At 37.2% G+C, this 16176-nt stretch overlaps 1 protein-coding gene across 8 annotated transcripts in view; it reads left to right on the forward strand.

Annotated features, from left to right (window-relative positions):
- The window catches only part of EML4 (EMAP like 4), a 154716-nt gene that overhangs the window by 88423 nt on the left and 50117 nt on the right, over positions 1–16176 (forward strand). For 3 of the 8 annotated variants that reach the window (XM_059891434.1, XM_059891432.1, XM_059891433.1), the window contains exons 7-9: positions 60–116; positions 13999–14122; positions 15513–15662. In XM_059891434.1, the coding sequence (XP_059747417.1) occupies positions 60–116; positions 13999–14122; positions 15513–15662 (331 nt within the window). The remainder of the gene's footprint in view (positions 1–59; positions 117–13998; positions 14123–15512; positions 15663–16176) is intronic. The other 5 variants (XM_024999055.2, XM_024999051.2, NM_001193054.2 and 2 more) reach the window with 2 other exon arrangements.

The following is a 16176-nucleotide window of genomic DNA, read 5'->3' on the forward strand; positions in this document are numbered from 1 at the left end:
TAATAAAAAGAAGCATATTTTATAGTCATCTAAGAAAATCTCTTAATTTTTATTGTAAGATATGTCATTTTTGTCTCAACCAGCAAAAATGTCAACCCGTGAAAAAAACAGCCAAGGTAAGAATAAGCTACGCAGTTGGTCGCCTTCTTAGTTAATTTCTTTCTGGATCTCTTATTTGGCTTTTCATTATTTATACTACCTCACTTTCCTCTTAATGAAGAAAATACGGTAATTTGAACTAGTGAATCCAAACACTTTTCCACTTCTGTGAGCTCTGAAGAGTCAAAGTCAACAGTAGAAATAAATATATCATCACAAAGCAGTATAAAATACCAAGGGGAGTTTCCCCCCTTTAAAAAAAAGAAAAGTACTTAGAAAAGCCATTTAAAAGATTGATAAATTTTAACTCAGTTTCCTGTCTTGCCAACTTCATTGCAAATAATCACTCATTTCTTGAAGCTAAGACTTAAAATGTAATGAGTCTAGCAAATCCATTTCCTCTTAAATTTTTCTTTTATATTAATTGTAATTTCTGGCTACTTGCTGTTGGCTTGTTCTGACCCAAAAAAGGAGAGCAGACTTTCTGTAAATGTGTATTTAATTGCAAAGTAGGTAAGATTTGTACATCAGTTTTACATTCCCCTTCAATTGCCTGCAAATTTAATTAAAGCATGCTATTCTAAGTAAAAGCATGTCCTTCCTGTGCATGCTTTTTACAGCTAATTTCTGTGTGTCATAGTTATCTTTATTTTTCTACGCTATTATATTAACCATATACCATGTGGTTAAAATTTTTGTTAGACATTTAACTTGATTTCTATAGATTTTTACTTTCTTTGATTCTACTAAAAAAGTGTTTGTGATCTTCTTTGGGTCATTTGTTTTTACATAGAAATTCTAAATAAAGTTGATTTTTGCTACTGTTTTCCTTCAGTTAGGTCTTATTTTCTCTTTCTTAATTAAGTACAGATTAATGGTTGAAATACCTTAAGGAAAAGTGAAAATTTATTTACAAAGCCAATTCTTTCTATGTGCCAAAACATTAAAAAAAAAGAGAGATAATGATAGATAGTGAAAGGAGCAGTGAATGGAGAGTGTCTGTGTTTAATATTTGGCTCTATTGTATAGCAATCTTGTGACATAGGCAAAATGGCAACATCTTTGGGTGTTTTTCTAATCTGAGAATAGTAACTATAAAGCTTATTTCACAAGACTGCTGAATATGTATGGAAGTACTTTAAAAACAGAAAACACTGTACCTATAAAAAGGTGCTACTATTATTACATGTTTTGCTAAAGAACTTACATTTCATAAAAATCCTTATAGCTATGGTAAATGAGAAAGGGCTACCTCTCTGTCATGCTGTGGTATGCCCTTTGGAAGGAAAAGGGAACTAACTTATGCGTAGTAGGTCATAAGTGAGTGGTTTGTGTTGGTGACAATTTTCAAAACCATTCAAATAGGCAGATAAGTAAATGTATTTAAAAGGGAAGAGTTTTGCTAGAGAAGGATCACCAAAGTGGGGAAGAAAGGATGGAATGAAAAACTGAAAAAGGATATAGAAAAATCAGTTAAATTCTATGACAGGAATTGTATGTGGCTCTAGTGCTAAAGAATCTACCTGCCAGTGCAGGAGACATGAGATGAGATTTTGATCCCTGGGTCAGGAAGATCCCCTGGAAAAGGAAATTGCAAACCACTCCAGTACTCTTGCTTGGAAAATTCCATGGATGGAATTGTTCCAGATGTTGGAATTTAATAATGTCAAATGTTGCTTGCATTAAGCCTTATTTTTGAAATTTGAGTTTGTTCTTTTGCCACTTTAATCAGCTATATATATCATTAGAGTGTATTTTGAAGGAGAACTCTTACACTTCAGCCTGCTACATAATTCAGGTCTGACTGAAGCAGAACCTGTGCAAAGAAGTAGATGGTTCTAGAGATTGCAGGTAGGGTATGAGAGGTAAGGAACAGAGGGAATCTATGAAGGCAAGCTTGAAAGTGGGTAAGAGGCATCTACTGAAATAAGGGACATTTGAGGAGGAATAGATGTGGAGAAAAGAATAGTTTGGTTTTGAACAGTTACACTTGAGTTGCCTGTAAATCTTAATTTACTTGTAGGGATGTGTAACAAACAATGTACTGTAGATCTTTAACACCTGTAGTTGAAGTCAAGACTGATTTCAGATTTACTTAACCTGTAATCAAAAGCAGATTAATCAATCTTGTCTTTGTTTTCTTATCTATAGTTGAGACAACAATAAAAACCCTTGAAGGATTATTATAAAAATTAAAGATAACGAAGTGTCATAGCACATGGCACATAGTACCAAATAAATTTTCGTTATTATAAATGTAACAGTAAAACTTTGCACTTAAATATGTGGAGTTAAGATGAAAAGATGACCATTAAATAGATGGTCTTCACTTGATATAAGTTGTAGATTCAGTATTCATTTTGCATAATATATTTCACAGCACATTTTCTTATACTTTAGCTATTTAAAGTATCTCATTTTTGGATAGTCCTTTTAAATGTGATTTATTAGTTCTCTGGCTCTTTTTTGACAGTGACAAGTGTGACTTGTTCTAAGCCATCTGCTTTGATTTGGGAACAAGCTGATTTACATTTGGTATACATAAATGAGTGGTAGCAGAGAAAGCTTGACCTGAAAGGACTGTGTTCTTTAAGCCCAGCAAAGTAAAAGAGCAGTAAATCTGCATATTCTGATCAGCACTTTGAAGAAAGGAAACCATGGTTGAAAGCAGGAGGAGGTGAAATGGGGTGTACACAGGGCAATCGCTCATCTAGGTGCACTATACCATATTGTCTGAACTCCGTGGAACTTATATGCTCCCTATAAGAAACAAGTGATAACTATTTAACATATCAGGAAGTAATACACATTGAGGAAGAACAGGAGAGGGGAGAAGTGCTATTTTATATAGAGTGATTAGGGGAGACATACAGTGACATGGAGTCACCTGAAAGGAAGTAAGTGAACAATTGGGTATCCAAAGAAAAGAATTTCATGAGCAGAGAAAATTAGAAATACATAAGCTCTGAGTTAAGAGCCTTCTTGCTGTGTTAGGAGCAGCAAGGAGGTCCTTGATCATAGTGTGCATACAATTCTGTATTTGTTAACCACTCCACTTATACAATATAGATTCATTCTAAGCAAGAGAGGCGTCATTAGACACCTCACTTAGGAAAGGAAAGCAATGTTATTTAGTGGAAAGAGCATAAGAATAATAAGCATGAGACCTAGTTAGGGGTGAATCACAGAAATTTAAAGAATCAGAATATTACAGTGACTACAGTTATGAGTGTTGGTTAGGAAGAAAGTAAAATTTCATTTGCCAGAGGAAATTATGAAAAAAAGATAAAACATCCTTCATCTGTTAATAAATTTTTCACTGCCTCTTGGGATCTTGGATCTCGGTTTCCTGATATATACTTTGGCTTAGACTGCATATTGCCAAGAATCTCTTTAATCACTTTATGAAAGCTCTTTCTTCGCAACAAATAGAAAATGGAAGACAGCCCTTCATACCTTCTCTAACTCAGGTTTAATCTACCTCTGAAGAGTTTGGCTGCAGGTGCTTTTGCTTAGTGCTTAGTATTGTTTTCTGACCTGTTGGCTCCAGGCATGTTCTGTCCTAAAACCTGATCACATCTGTGTAAAGTGAGCATTGTATCTGAAAACATAGCTAAAATTTACTGCAAGAATATAGAGTAGCAGTGTCCTACTGACACTGTTACCTGCTGAGAGGGTGTGCAGTTTGAAACAAACCAAAGAAATCAAAAGCCCTTGAGCTACAGATAGAATCTTTCCTTGTTGTTTCCAAGATAATATCCAGAACTTTGCAATTCCAGAAGTTAGAAAGAAGGATGCTAACCTTAAATCTATGGTGGCTCAGATGGTAAAGCATCTGCCTGCAATGCGGGAGACCCGGGTTTGATTCCTGGGTCGGGAAGACCTCCTGGAGAAGGAAATGTCAACCCACTCCAGCACTGTTGCCTGGAAAATCCCATGGTTGGAGGAGCCTGATAGGCTACAGTCCATGGAGTCGCAAAGAGTCGGACATGACTGAGCGACTTCACTTTCCTTTCAAGCAGAAGGGAAGGAAACCAAATATTGCACTTCCAAAAAATATACTTAGTACTAAAGTTTACTTATTGGCATATGTTAAATAGAATATATAAATATTACTTAGATATCTAGGTCTTGGCTTTGTCCAAGTATATTCTCTGTATTTAAAAAGAAACCAAAAAGGAGGGGACTTCTCTGTTGGAAATTTTTTTTTTTAAGCAGAGATCTGATTTCTTGTTGTTAGTGACAGTCATCTAGATTAAAATGTATTTCAGGGCTGTCCAGTTTTTTAAAATACAAACCACCCCAACTTCTAGAATATGTGTTTTTGACATCCTCTTTGCTTATTTTCAGCTGAGAAAAAAGCCCCGACTGCCCCTGTTTGATGATTCTAGTGGTAAAGAACTCACCTGCTGATGCATGAGACATAAGAGATGCAGGTTCAGTCCCTGGATTGGAAAGATCTCCTGGAGAAGGGCCTGGCAACCCACTCCAGTATGTTCCAAGGACAGAGGAGCCTGGCAGGCTACAGTCCATGCTGCTGCTGCTGCTGCTGCTAAGTCGCTTCAGTTGTGTCTGACCCTGTGCGACCCCATAGATGGCAGCCCATCAGGCTTCCCCATCCCTGGGATTCTCCAGGCCAGAACACTGGAGTGGGTTGCCTTTTCCTTCTCCAGTGCATGAAAGTGAAAAGTGAAAGTGAAGTCACTCAGTCGTGTCCGACTCTTAGCAACCTCATGGACTGCAGCCTACCAGGCTCCTCTGTCCATGGGATTTTCCAGGCAAGAGTACTGGAGCAGGGTGCCATTGCCTTCTCTGCTACAGTCCATAGGGTCGCAAAGAATTGGACACAACTGAAGTGATTTAGCATGCCCCCTTTGAACATGGAGAATATGAGTTTTCATGAGAATTTCTAGTCTTGTACATATTTATTTTGTTGTGTTTGAAGACGTTTGACCCATACTGAATTTTCACAACTGTAGGTAGAAGTTTTCTGTTTTGTTTTTTTAATTTAAACTAGGAAATACAATTAACTGGAAAATATTCATTCCTTAGCCATGCCGGTTAACTGAGCTAGTACAGTTAGAAATCCATTCTATCTGGAAATGACATTCAGACTGCATGTTGTGTTGCTCATTCTATCAGTTGTTACTGTTTTCCTGAAGTGCTTTGAAAAGAATTCTGAAACTTGTGATTAGCGTAGCAGAAAAGAGGTACAAATCATCAGGACATATGAGAGTGCAGGAAAAGACTCAGGGAATTACATACCACATTTCTAAGCCATACTCACGGTTGATTCTCCAAGGAACAATTTCACCAAAAATATTCTATTGATTATTTCCTTTAATAATGCTTTTTAAACTTTTTAAAGATTTTAATCTTTCTAAAAATATATGCAAATAATACAACAAGCACCCATCTACTGACCCCCCCCCCAAATTTATTCAGATCAGATCAGTCGCTCAGTCATGTCCGACTCTTTGCGACCCCATGAATCGCAGCACGCCAGGCCTCCCTGTCCATCACCAGCTCCCAGAGTTCACTGAGACTCAACGTCCATCGAGTCAGTGATGCCATCCAGCCATCTCATCCTCTGTCGTCCTCTTCTCCTCCTGCCCCCAATCCCTCCCAGCATCAGAGTCTTTTCCAATGAGTCAACTCTTCGCATGAGGTGGCCAAAGTACTGGAGTTTCAGCTTTAGCATCATTCCTTCCAAAGAAATCCCAGGGCTGATCTCCTTTAGAATGGACCGGTTGGATCTCCTTGCAGTCCAAGGGACTCTCAAGAGTCTTCTCCAACACCACAGTTCAAAAGCATCAGTTCTTCAGCGCTCAGCCTTCTTCACAGTCCAACTCTCACATCCATACATGACCACAGGAAAAACCATAGCCTTGACTAGACGAACCTTTGTTGGCAAAGTAATGTCTCTGCTTTTGAATATGCTATCTAGGTTGGCCATAACTTTCCTTCCAAGGAGTAAGCATCTTTTAATTTCATGGCTGCAGTCACCATCTGCAGTGATTTTGGAGCCCAGAAAAATGAAGTCTGCCACTGTTACTGTTTCCCCATCTATTTCCCATGAAGTGGTGGGACCGGATGCCATGATCTTCGTTTTCTGAATGTTGAGCTTTAAGCCAACTTTTTCACTCTCCACTTTCACTTTCATCAAGAGGCTTTTGAGTTCCTCTTCACTTTCTGCCATAAGGGTGGTGTCATCTGCATATCTGAGGTTATTGAGATTTCTCCTAGCAGTCTTGATTCCAGCTTGTGTTTCTTCCAGTCCAGAGTTTCTCATGATGTACTCTGCATAGAAGTTAAATAAACACGGTGACAATATACAGTCTTGACATACTCCTTTTCCTGTTTGGAACCAGTCTGTTGTTCCATGTCCAGTTCTAACTGTTGCTTCCTGACCTGCATACAAATTTCTCAAGAGGCAGGTCAGGTGGTCTGGTATTCCCATCTCTTTCAGAATTTCCCACAGTTGATTGTGATCCACACAGTCAAAGGCTTTGGCATAGTCAATAAAGCAGAAACAGATGTGTTTCTGGAACTCTCTTGCTTTTTCCATGATCCAGCGGATGTTGGCAATTTGATCTCTGGTTCCTCTGCCTTTTCTAAAACCAGCTTGAACATCAAGAAGTTCACGGTTCACGTATTGCTGAAGCCTGGCTTGGAGAATTTTGAGCATTACTTTACTAGCGTGTGAGATGAGTGCAATTGTGCAGTAGTTTGAGCATTCTTTGGCATTGCCTTTCTTTGGGATTGGAATGAAAACGGACCTTTTCCAGTCCTGTGGCCACTGCTGAGTTTTCCAAATTTGCTGGCATATTGAGTGCAGCACTTTCACAGCATCATCTTTCAGGATTTGGAATAGCTCAACTGGAATTCCATCACCTCCACTAGCTTTGTTCGTAGTGATGTTTTCTAAGGCCCACTTGACTTCACATTCCAGGATGTCTGGCTCTAGGTCAGTGATCACACCATCGTGATTATCTGGGTCATGAAGATCTTTTTTGTACAGTTCTTCTGTGTATTCTTGCCGTCTTTTCTTAATATTTTCTGACATTTTGCTTTATTTAACTCAGGTTTTTTGTTTTTTGTTTTTATTCATCTTCCCCCCCCCCCCCCCCAGCTATACCATGTGATATATCTTAGTTCCCCAACCAGGGATCTTAGTTCCCCAACCAGGGATCAAAATCATGCCCCCTGCAATAGGAGCTCAAAGTCTTAACCACTGGACCACTGGGGAAGTACCTTTTTTTTTAAAAAAAAAGAAAACATTAAAGATAAGTTGAAATCTCTCAATACTGTTTAATTAAAATTTTGTAGATAAGTTTTTATCTTTCTCCTTGGGCCTCTTGATTCTCTTTCTACTGTAGTTAATTGGGAAAGAGCTAAAGGGATAAATATTTTGGTATCTGGAATTTCTTTTTAAAAAAAAATTAAATCCAGCTTGGTATATTCAGATAAAGTAAAGAATTTTTTTCATTTATTTAGTGTTTAAGATAACTTTTCCTGGAGATATAAGTGAGTGATTTGAGGGACTTTTTTAAAAACCATATTTTGCTTAGTTTAGAAATGTTTTAAGCAATATAGCAAATCTTTTAGAAGTTCTGTGTGCCTTACGTTGTTGAATAGATTCATTTCCCTTCTTTTTACCAAAGAAACCCTTGTTCACACAATAAAAATAATCTGAAATGCTTAAGCAAACTCCCATATCTGATATTTTCAAGTAATTCTATTACAGTCACAGTTGTAAAAAAAAAACGCAAAGAAATCTGACTAAAGGAAGTTTAGGTTTAAGAAAGCAGTTAACTACAGATTGACTTACTACTGTAATCAGTATGTGCTGGGCAGCAGATACATAAGATTCAGTTATGTTTCTCTGTTGTAGGCTCCTAAGAGTCTAGGTTCACATCTTTTACATCTTCATTGTGTACCCTCACCCCAGCCCCATGTATCAATAATTAAGAATTTAATAAAATTTACCAGCTAGTAGAACTCTACCTATAAAACAAGGGAAATTAAGGTTTTAGCATTTTGTCAAATTTTTCAGATCTGTGTTCTTGCCCAAGCCATTAAAACTAACTGTATAGTATTTGACAAGCACCGCAACTAGGAATTTTTTTTGATGTGCAAAATAGGGTTAGATCATATATCCTAAATTTATGACTCTTCTTTTTATTTTGAAGTCTGCATTTTATGATCTATTTTTACAGCTAGCCCTTTGAAAAGGAGTGAAATTAAGATTTTATTATAGCATATATCAACTTTCTTATTCAAAATCCAAAGATCCTTTTATAAATTATGTAGTTTCATTGGAATTTTAAAAAAATATTATTGTAGTGTAAAACTTGAAATGTTTTGTTTAAAAATAAATTTGTTTTAAGAAAAGATTTTAGCTTTCCTTAAATGGGTTTTTGCCACTTTGTACCATAAGATTGTGGATAGTATTTCTAGCATCTTGTTTACTGGCCTGTTCTGCAGCTCTGTGCTTTGGGGGAGTAGAACTGGTAGTATCTGAGGGAAAGCTCACGTTAAAGATCCTGCAATTTTCTGTTTGCTGAAATTGGGTAGAATCACACTGCCGCATTTTAGTGAAATATAAAACCCAAATTCAGTTGTAGAGGGGGAGCCTTTTAGTTCTAAAAATCATGAAATACAAATAAAAATGAATTTCTAAAGTGAAAACTTTGAGAGAAAGATGCTTTAAACTGTAAGCATTCTAGAAGGTCAGAAGGCTTTCTACGGGCAGTGCCCATTACATAAATAAGTACAAATCATAGTCCCAACCCTTGAAGCTCTGCTGCTGTTGTCTTTGAAAGGCTTTTTTTTTTTTCCCCTTTAATATCTCTAGGTGCAGAAATAGGGAAAGCTATTAAAAAAAAAGACACAGAAGGATAAGAGTCTTGGATAAGAGTACAATTTTCTTCTACACTTTTCCTGAATTTTTCCTTTTGTTATAATCTGTGAAAGATTAATAAATTTTGATGAGCATCTTTTAAGCATATAATATTGATAACCAGTTGTTTATATCAATATGAGTCATTTCAGCAATACTTTTCTCAGAACACCTGAGAGTAACTATCCCAGAAAGTTTGGATTAGGGAATATAAAGATCATTTGGCAATTTGGAGCACTTTGGAAGATAAGACAGCCCAGGGGGGATGCTAAAGTAGAAGAGTTAACAGCACGTGAGGAGACTGAAGGGCGAGGACTAAGAGGTGTGCATGAAGGACATAGAAATACAGTATTTCATATTTTTATCTAACATTCATTGTTCCAAAAGATAATAGAGCAGAAACATCATTTTGTTCTCTTGTACTCTGATTTCCTAGTGTTGGGAATTCAGGGCTTAAGCTAATACTATTTGCATTATAAGTAAGCTACATTATCAGTTAATTGGACTTCTGTAGCCTAAGGACCTCACCACTGTCTGAACAGTACTGTCCAATGGAAATATATAAAGCACATATAATTTTAAATGTTCTAATAGCAACATTTAAAAAAAAGAAAATTTCACAGGTAAGATAAGTTTGGGCTTCCCCAGTGGCTCAGTGGTAAAGAACCCACCTGCCAATGCAGGAAACCAAGGTTCAATCCTTGGGTCGGGAAGATCCCCCTGGAGAAGGAAACGGCAGCCCCCTTCAGTATTCTTGCCTGGAAAGTCTCATGGACAAAGGAGCCTGGCAGGCTGCAGTTTGTGGAATCACAAAGAGTCAGCCACAACTCAGTGACTAAACAACAACAACAAGATTAATATATTTAATCCAGTATATTCAGAATATCAATGGGTGATCAATGTACAAAACCATTAATGAGTAGCCCAGTGGTTAAGATGCTGTGCGTTCAGTGCAGAGGGTATGGGTTTACTTCCTGGGCAGGACACTAAGATTCCACATATCATGAAGCTGGGGGTGGAAGGCGTGGGGGTGGGTGGAGGAACGTTAAGGAAACCTTTTACTTTTTTTTCCATACAAACATCATCAGACTCTCCTGCCTATTTTATACTTAGAGCATGCCTCAGTTCACACTGCCTGCCTGCTAAGTGTTCTGCCAGTGGCTCTTGTTCCGAATTGTGCAGATCTAGAACAATAGTTTAGAAAGAAAATATTTCACAAGTTCTAAGTAATAGACATTTTGGGACATAGTCTAGGAACTCATTTGACCTTTCTGAGCCTTGGTTTCTCCTTCTGTAAAAACAGGTGTTTGGACTAGGTGAACTGTAAGATTTCTTCCAGTTCCAACATTATATGTATCTAGAGAAATGAACTGATAAAATTTATTAACAATATCCCACACAGTTTCTTGTGTTTTTGTTTTATTTATTTTTCCTTACACAATGTGACTTGGAGGATCTTAGTTCCCTGATCAAGGATTGAACCTGGGGCCTGGCAGTAAAAGCACTGAGTTCTAACCACTAGATCACCAGGGAATTCCCTGAATTTCTTCTTTTATAATTAAGCTATCAATCATTGATCAGATTCAATTAAGAATATTTATTTTATTTGGGCATAAGCTAGTAAGTGGCAAAGCTTAGATTCAGATAAGGATGGCCTTTATCACAGTGCTTGCATTCTGTCCACTATACTGTATACCCACCCTCTCAGTACCAGGAATTTTCACAGTGTCAAAATAGATAAAATGTTGAGATGAATTACATTTCAGGAAGCAGCAGCTTCATTATTGAATACAGATAGCCCTATGCTGTGTTTACTAATTATCAAGAGATAGATAATCATTTATTTTTCTCACATTTCTGAACCAGCACACTTTATTAATATATTAATTAATATTGCTAACCTTATATGCTTTTTTGACCAGTCCCATGGCCCCTCTTCCCCTTGACTTTCATGCTGGTGTCCAATGAGGACAGCCAGAAAGCAGCAGTTGGGTAAAACAACTGAGTTGTTTAGCTATAAGGTCAAGAAACCTGACACACTCAAAATGTTTGCAGTGAGAATTTGACTCACTAGTGATTGAGGAGGAAAGAGGTTCTTCATCTATATATTCTGTCTAACTCCCAAGGTAAAGACTCTATTCTTAGTTTGCAAACTAGTGAGCTCTATGTAGGCCAAAGGTGTGTTTTCACATGGTATTCTCCCTCTTTGGCAAAGGAGTAAACATTTAAAAATTAGGAGACTTCACAATAAATTATAGATTTTCTGTTTCTCTTAAAAAATGAGAAGCTCTAGCAGCACTGGGCCCACATTTTTCCCGAGGTTGATTAACTGCTGCCTCCCTAAGATGGGCCTGGTGGATACCAGTGCCCCCACCCTAACTGGTCATCCCGTATGCTCCCAGGGGTCTCAATTTGCATTTCCTGCCTGGCCTATAGACACTTGAACTTGTGCCCCCTGTATTAGTGGCCCAGATAGGACCCTCAGAATTCTAGCTTATTTGCCTGCAGTTGCTGTTCTGTGGTCACTCTAAAGCTTTTGAAAAGAGATTGTGGAGTGTTGAATCATGTATTATAAGCAGTTCCTAGACAGTGTTTAGAATGCTTACAAATCTAAAGGGAAGGAAAGAAACAGTTGTCAAGACCTCATACTTTACAGTGTAATATCTTATTTGTCCGATCAGAATTTCAAATGGTAAGTAGTAGTATCATTTTATTTATTAGGAATATGAGGCCAGAGTCTTACTAGGAAGAGGATAAAGCTGGCATTCAAATCCCAGACAGTGTTTCTCTAATGCTCAGGCTCTTTTCCACTATAATGTGTTCCCCCACTCAGTTACCAGAATTGTTCCCAGTGTCTAGACATATACTCAGCCTCCAACATGTATACCGCCAATTTATAGACAGGAAAAGGATTTTCATCCTAACATGCATTGCCATTTTTATATTGTATTAGAAAAGTTCGCAAGCATAGATACAGCTACTTTGCTTATACTTGATTGCTTGTGCTGCTTTACAGTTGCTGAAGGAATCAGTGCAATATTCTGAGCTGTCTCTATTAGCAGAAGTGAAGTTGCTCAGTCGTGTACGACTCTTTGTGATCCCATTGACTGTAGCCTACCAGGTTCCTCCATCCCTGGCATTTTCCAGGCAAGAATACTGGAGTGGGTTGCCATTTCCTTCTCCAGGGGATCTTCTTGACCCAGGGATCGAACCCAGGTCTCCCACATTGCGGTCAGATGCTTTACCCTCTGAGCCACCAGGGAAGCCCCTATTAGCAGAGGAGGGCACTTTTCTTTTCTTTGATGCTGTCCTAACCCATTCCCTTTGCTGGATATACAGTCTCTTTTAACTGGCAATAGAAACATCTATGAAATTTTTTTTTTCCATTCAGAAAGCATTTATGCTATACACCTCTGACCAGTGAATGACCTTGGAAGAAATTCCACAAGACAGGATATTTCCCTTTAAGGATTTATTTTCTTTAAAAAAAAAAACTAGAGGGAAAATTATGTAACAAATTGACACCTAGAAGAAAGTGGACTTTACAAAAAATGACAAGGAGATACAAATAAAGATGATTGCTGAAGGGAAATAGTTACAGCTGATAACTAAATCATTTAGTTATCATCAAAGTCCAGGAAACAGAGCCCACTCTTAGATTCAGAAGTAACAGAGACATACATCATGTGATGTTAAAAAGTTGTGGCGTGGGAGGTCTTAGCCTGTTCTTAGATCAAACCCTGAGGCCGAGCACACTGTAATAATAATAAAAATAACTTGAACTTCTCACCCATAGCAAGTACAGTTTAAAAGTCTGAAGAAATACTTACAAACATTCAGCAAATGGTTTTTTTCCTCTTGTTTTCATGGTTTGTGTTACATAAGCTATTGAATTATCCACACTTCTTCTTAGTGGCTTACGTCATTCATTATTAGATGTCCTAAGGTTGATTCAGCCTCTGATTGATAATCACACTTTGTTTCTAACATGATTTTCCTATCGTAGCAGACAAGTTAGCAAGTTCTAGACAGTGCCTATGCATTTGTATGCAGTCCCTTATTTTCTCCTTCCCCTTTAGGTTCTTTTCTAAACATTTCACAGCCACCATCAACATTTATTAAACCTGTCTGTATGTAGGTCAGCCAAGGATGGATGTTTTTGTTTTGTTTCTTAAGACTTGCAAACAGTCTGATCTGATCACTTAAGTATTGTTTTCATTTGTAAAAGGTGTACCATAAATGTTGATTTGATTCTGGAGTTGTCTTTTTAACATTTTTAGTTTTAGATTGTTGCACATCTTACAAGCAGCTATTGGTTTATGTAAATAAAAGATGTTTGTGCTATTATGTTAATATTACCTATGCTACAAACTAGAAAACTATTCCCTAGCACGGTCTTTAAGATTTTAGTGTATTATAATTGAATTTAACTGCTTAAACTCGAGGCTGATTGTAGGCACAGTTGTGAAATGAAGGACATCGGTCATCTTTCCTCCATCTCTGACCACTGCTCTATGTAACAGAGTGCTCAGTCCCTCTTTCTGTCCTTGACTTACGGGGCTGTCTGACTCCACTCCTGGTGTGCTCTGTGGCCATGGTTTTTTGTCTGTCATTAAATGTCGGTAGGTTGATCAGGTAGTGTGGCAGACATGGTTGTCATCGGAGTACTTTGATAATCTTTTTTTTCAATTGTCAGAGAACCTTCCATCACAAAATTATTTTCCTCTTGCTTTTTTATACCTCAACTTTCCTGACTTTCTTGTTGAAATGTGTCAACTTATAGATAAATTATATTTTAATTATGAAAAGTTACTCTCACTTAAGGAATGACCAGTGATTTTTTTCCTTTGATGTTTTAAACTAAGTCTTTATACAAAAGCAGTTATATAAAGTAGCTATTTTCTATCTTGTTTTTATTATAGCATATTAATAATCAATTTTTCTATGAATATTCAGCAAATACATCTGTCTTAATGTTTTTTCTTGTGTTTCAACAGAAGGAGAATACATTAAAATGTTTATGCGAGGTCGACCAATTACAATGTTCATTCCTTCTGATGTTGAGAACTATGATGACATCAGAACAGAACTGCCTCCTGAGAAGCTCAAACTGGAGTGGGTGTATCCTTTTCTTTTGTGACAGCAAATTTGTTTGCTCTGTTTTTAAGAAAAATTACTTTACCTGACGTCTGTCAGAATTGTCTTTATGTCAAGTAAACGTGGTAAACAGTGACCACTTGAGAAAGTAAAGAGATGTCATCTCTAATCCTTTCACATATTATGTGTATATTGCTGTTAGCAACTTAAAAGCACCAAAATTTAATACCTTCAGATAGGGTAAGCAGTGTTCCATGGACATCAAGGCAGGTGCTTGTGGTGTAGTGAAAGAGGCATCAGACTAGAATTGGAAGGCTGGTGTTTTGAGTCTTGGCTCTGCCACTTACCCTCCATGAACCTTACTTCTTCCAATATAAAAAGAGGTCAGTAATCCCTACCTCACAGGTCCATTTTAAGAATTAAATAAGGAAACATCAGTTAAGCATTTTGTAACCTTTGAAATAATATGAATTATCTTATTAAGAGCTGAAATTAGCAAGGTGGATTCTAATTTGAGAATTAACTTCTTCATGACCAGACATTTTCTTTAAAATGAGTATATGAAACAGTGCTCCTTATTTCACTTAGGAAACCTTATTTCTCTTAGACATTCTTAAGAAATTCTCAGTGAAGCAGAAGAAACTTAATATTTGAACTTTGCTTTTTGCCTCCATTCTCTTATATCCCCTTTCCCACTCCTTGAATCAGTCCCTCCTTTTGGCAGAAATTAGCTTGAGAAGACTCAGCAATCCTGTGATTCTGCATAGTTTTTTTTTTAGCAGGCACTCTGCTTACACCAAACTGTGCCTGGCTGTCTTTTATTCATTAGTTAGGGTAAGTATAAGTGTCAAGTAGCTCTTCTTTTGTTCTTAGTTTTGGGCTGCACCATGCGGTTTGTGGGATCTTAGGTCCCAACTAGGGATCAAACCTGGTTAAGCAGTGAAAACACAGAGTCCAGCGGGTAGATCAACAAGAGATTCCCTCTGGTAGCCCTTCTTTTGATCTCTCTCTTTTTCTCTCTCCATTTAAGTTAGATCCTCCTTCTGTTTTCTCCTAGCATCCTGTTGTTTTTTCTTCCACAATTTCTAATGATATACTTGGTGTAAATTTTTGTTACCTTTGAAAAGCAAGAACTCCAGGGACACAGGCCCACATATTTTTGTTCAGAAGTGCATGTTCTACTCTATGCCTGATACACATTAGGAGCTCAATATGTATTTCTTGGTTGAATGAGGAAACTTAAGATTTAAGCGTATTAAGTCTTGGAACTGCACAAGGGCTAATGGCAAGACATGAGTTTTATAGTTCCAGTCCAGTCCTCTTTTCTTATACTGATTCCCTTACATATCCATTAATAAATCATTTAACATTTTGAAAGTTGTGTTTGTTTGAAACCTTGACTCTTTATTTTAAGATACGGTTATCGAGGAAAGGATTGTCGAGCTAATGTTTACCTTCTTCCTACCGGGGAAATTGTTTATTTCATAGCATCCGTAGTAGTACTGTTTAATTATGAAGAGAGAACTCAACGGCACTACCTGGGTCATACAGACTGTGTAAAATGGTTGGTATCATTTTATACATATATATATATATTTCATGCTCTTTTTTTGTATTTTATTAAGCTAGGTTTTTATTGGAAATGATTTCTTGTGGAAAAATGAGAATTTAAGGATATTATGGACATCCTGTAGGTAGATTTCAAAAATAAAAAAGACTTACAGGCCTCCAAAATAGTTGGTGTGATACCTGCATCAATAGGTACCTGCAATAGATACCTGCAACATATCATCTATAAATTTTGATGGGGGCTTCTTTGGCTTTCCCAGAGCTTTTATACTTTTTCCTCTGGCCTGAAACATCAGATATATGTGGCAGACTAGACTTTTACATACTTCTGAGAGTGATTATTGGTTACTTAATATTTATTGAGAATTTGTTTTATGTAGGTAAGTTTTGAACTTGAGACTTTGAGGAGAAAAGGGAAATGATAGCTGAATAAGGATCAAACTGTAAAACAGAATGAGAACCATAAAAATGTGAGAACTCCTTTTCTATGCTTGGCGTATTTTTGAAGT

The sequence above is a fragment of the Bos taurus genome, chromosome 11 (assembly GCF_002263795.3).
Source record: "Bos taurus isolate L1 Dominette 01449 registration number 42190680 breed Hereford chromosome 11, ARS-UCD2.0, whole genome shotgun sequence".
NCBI classification, from domain to species: Eukaryota; Metazoa; Chordata; class Mammalia; order Artiodactyla; family Bovidae; genus Bos; species Bos taurus.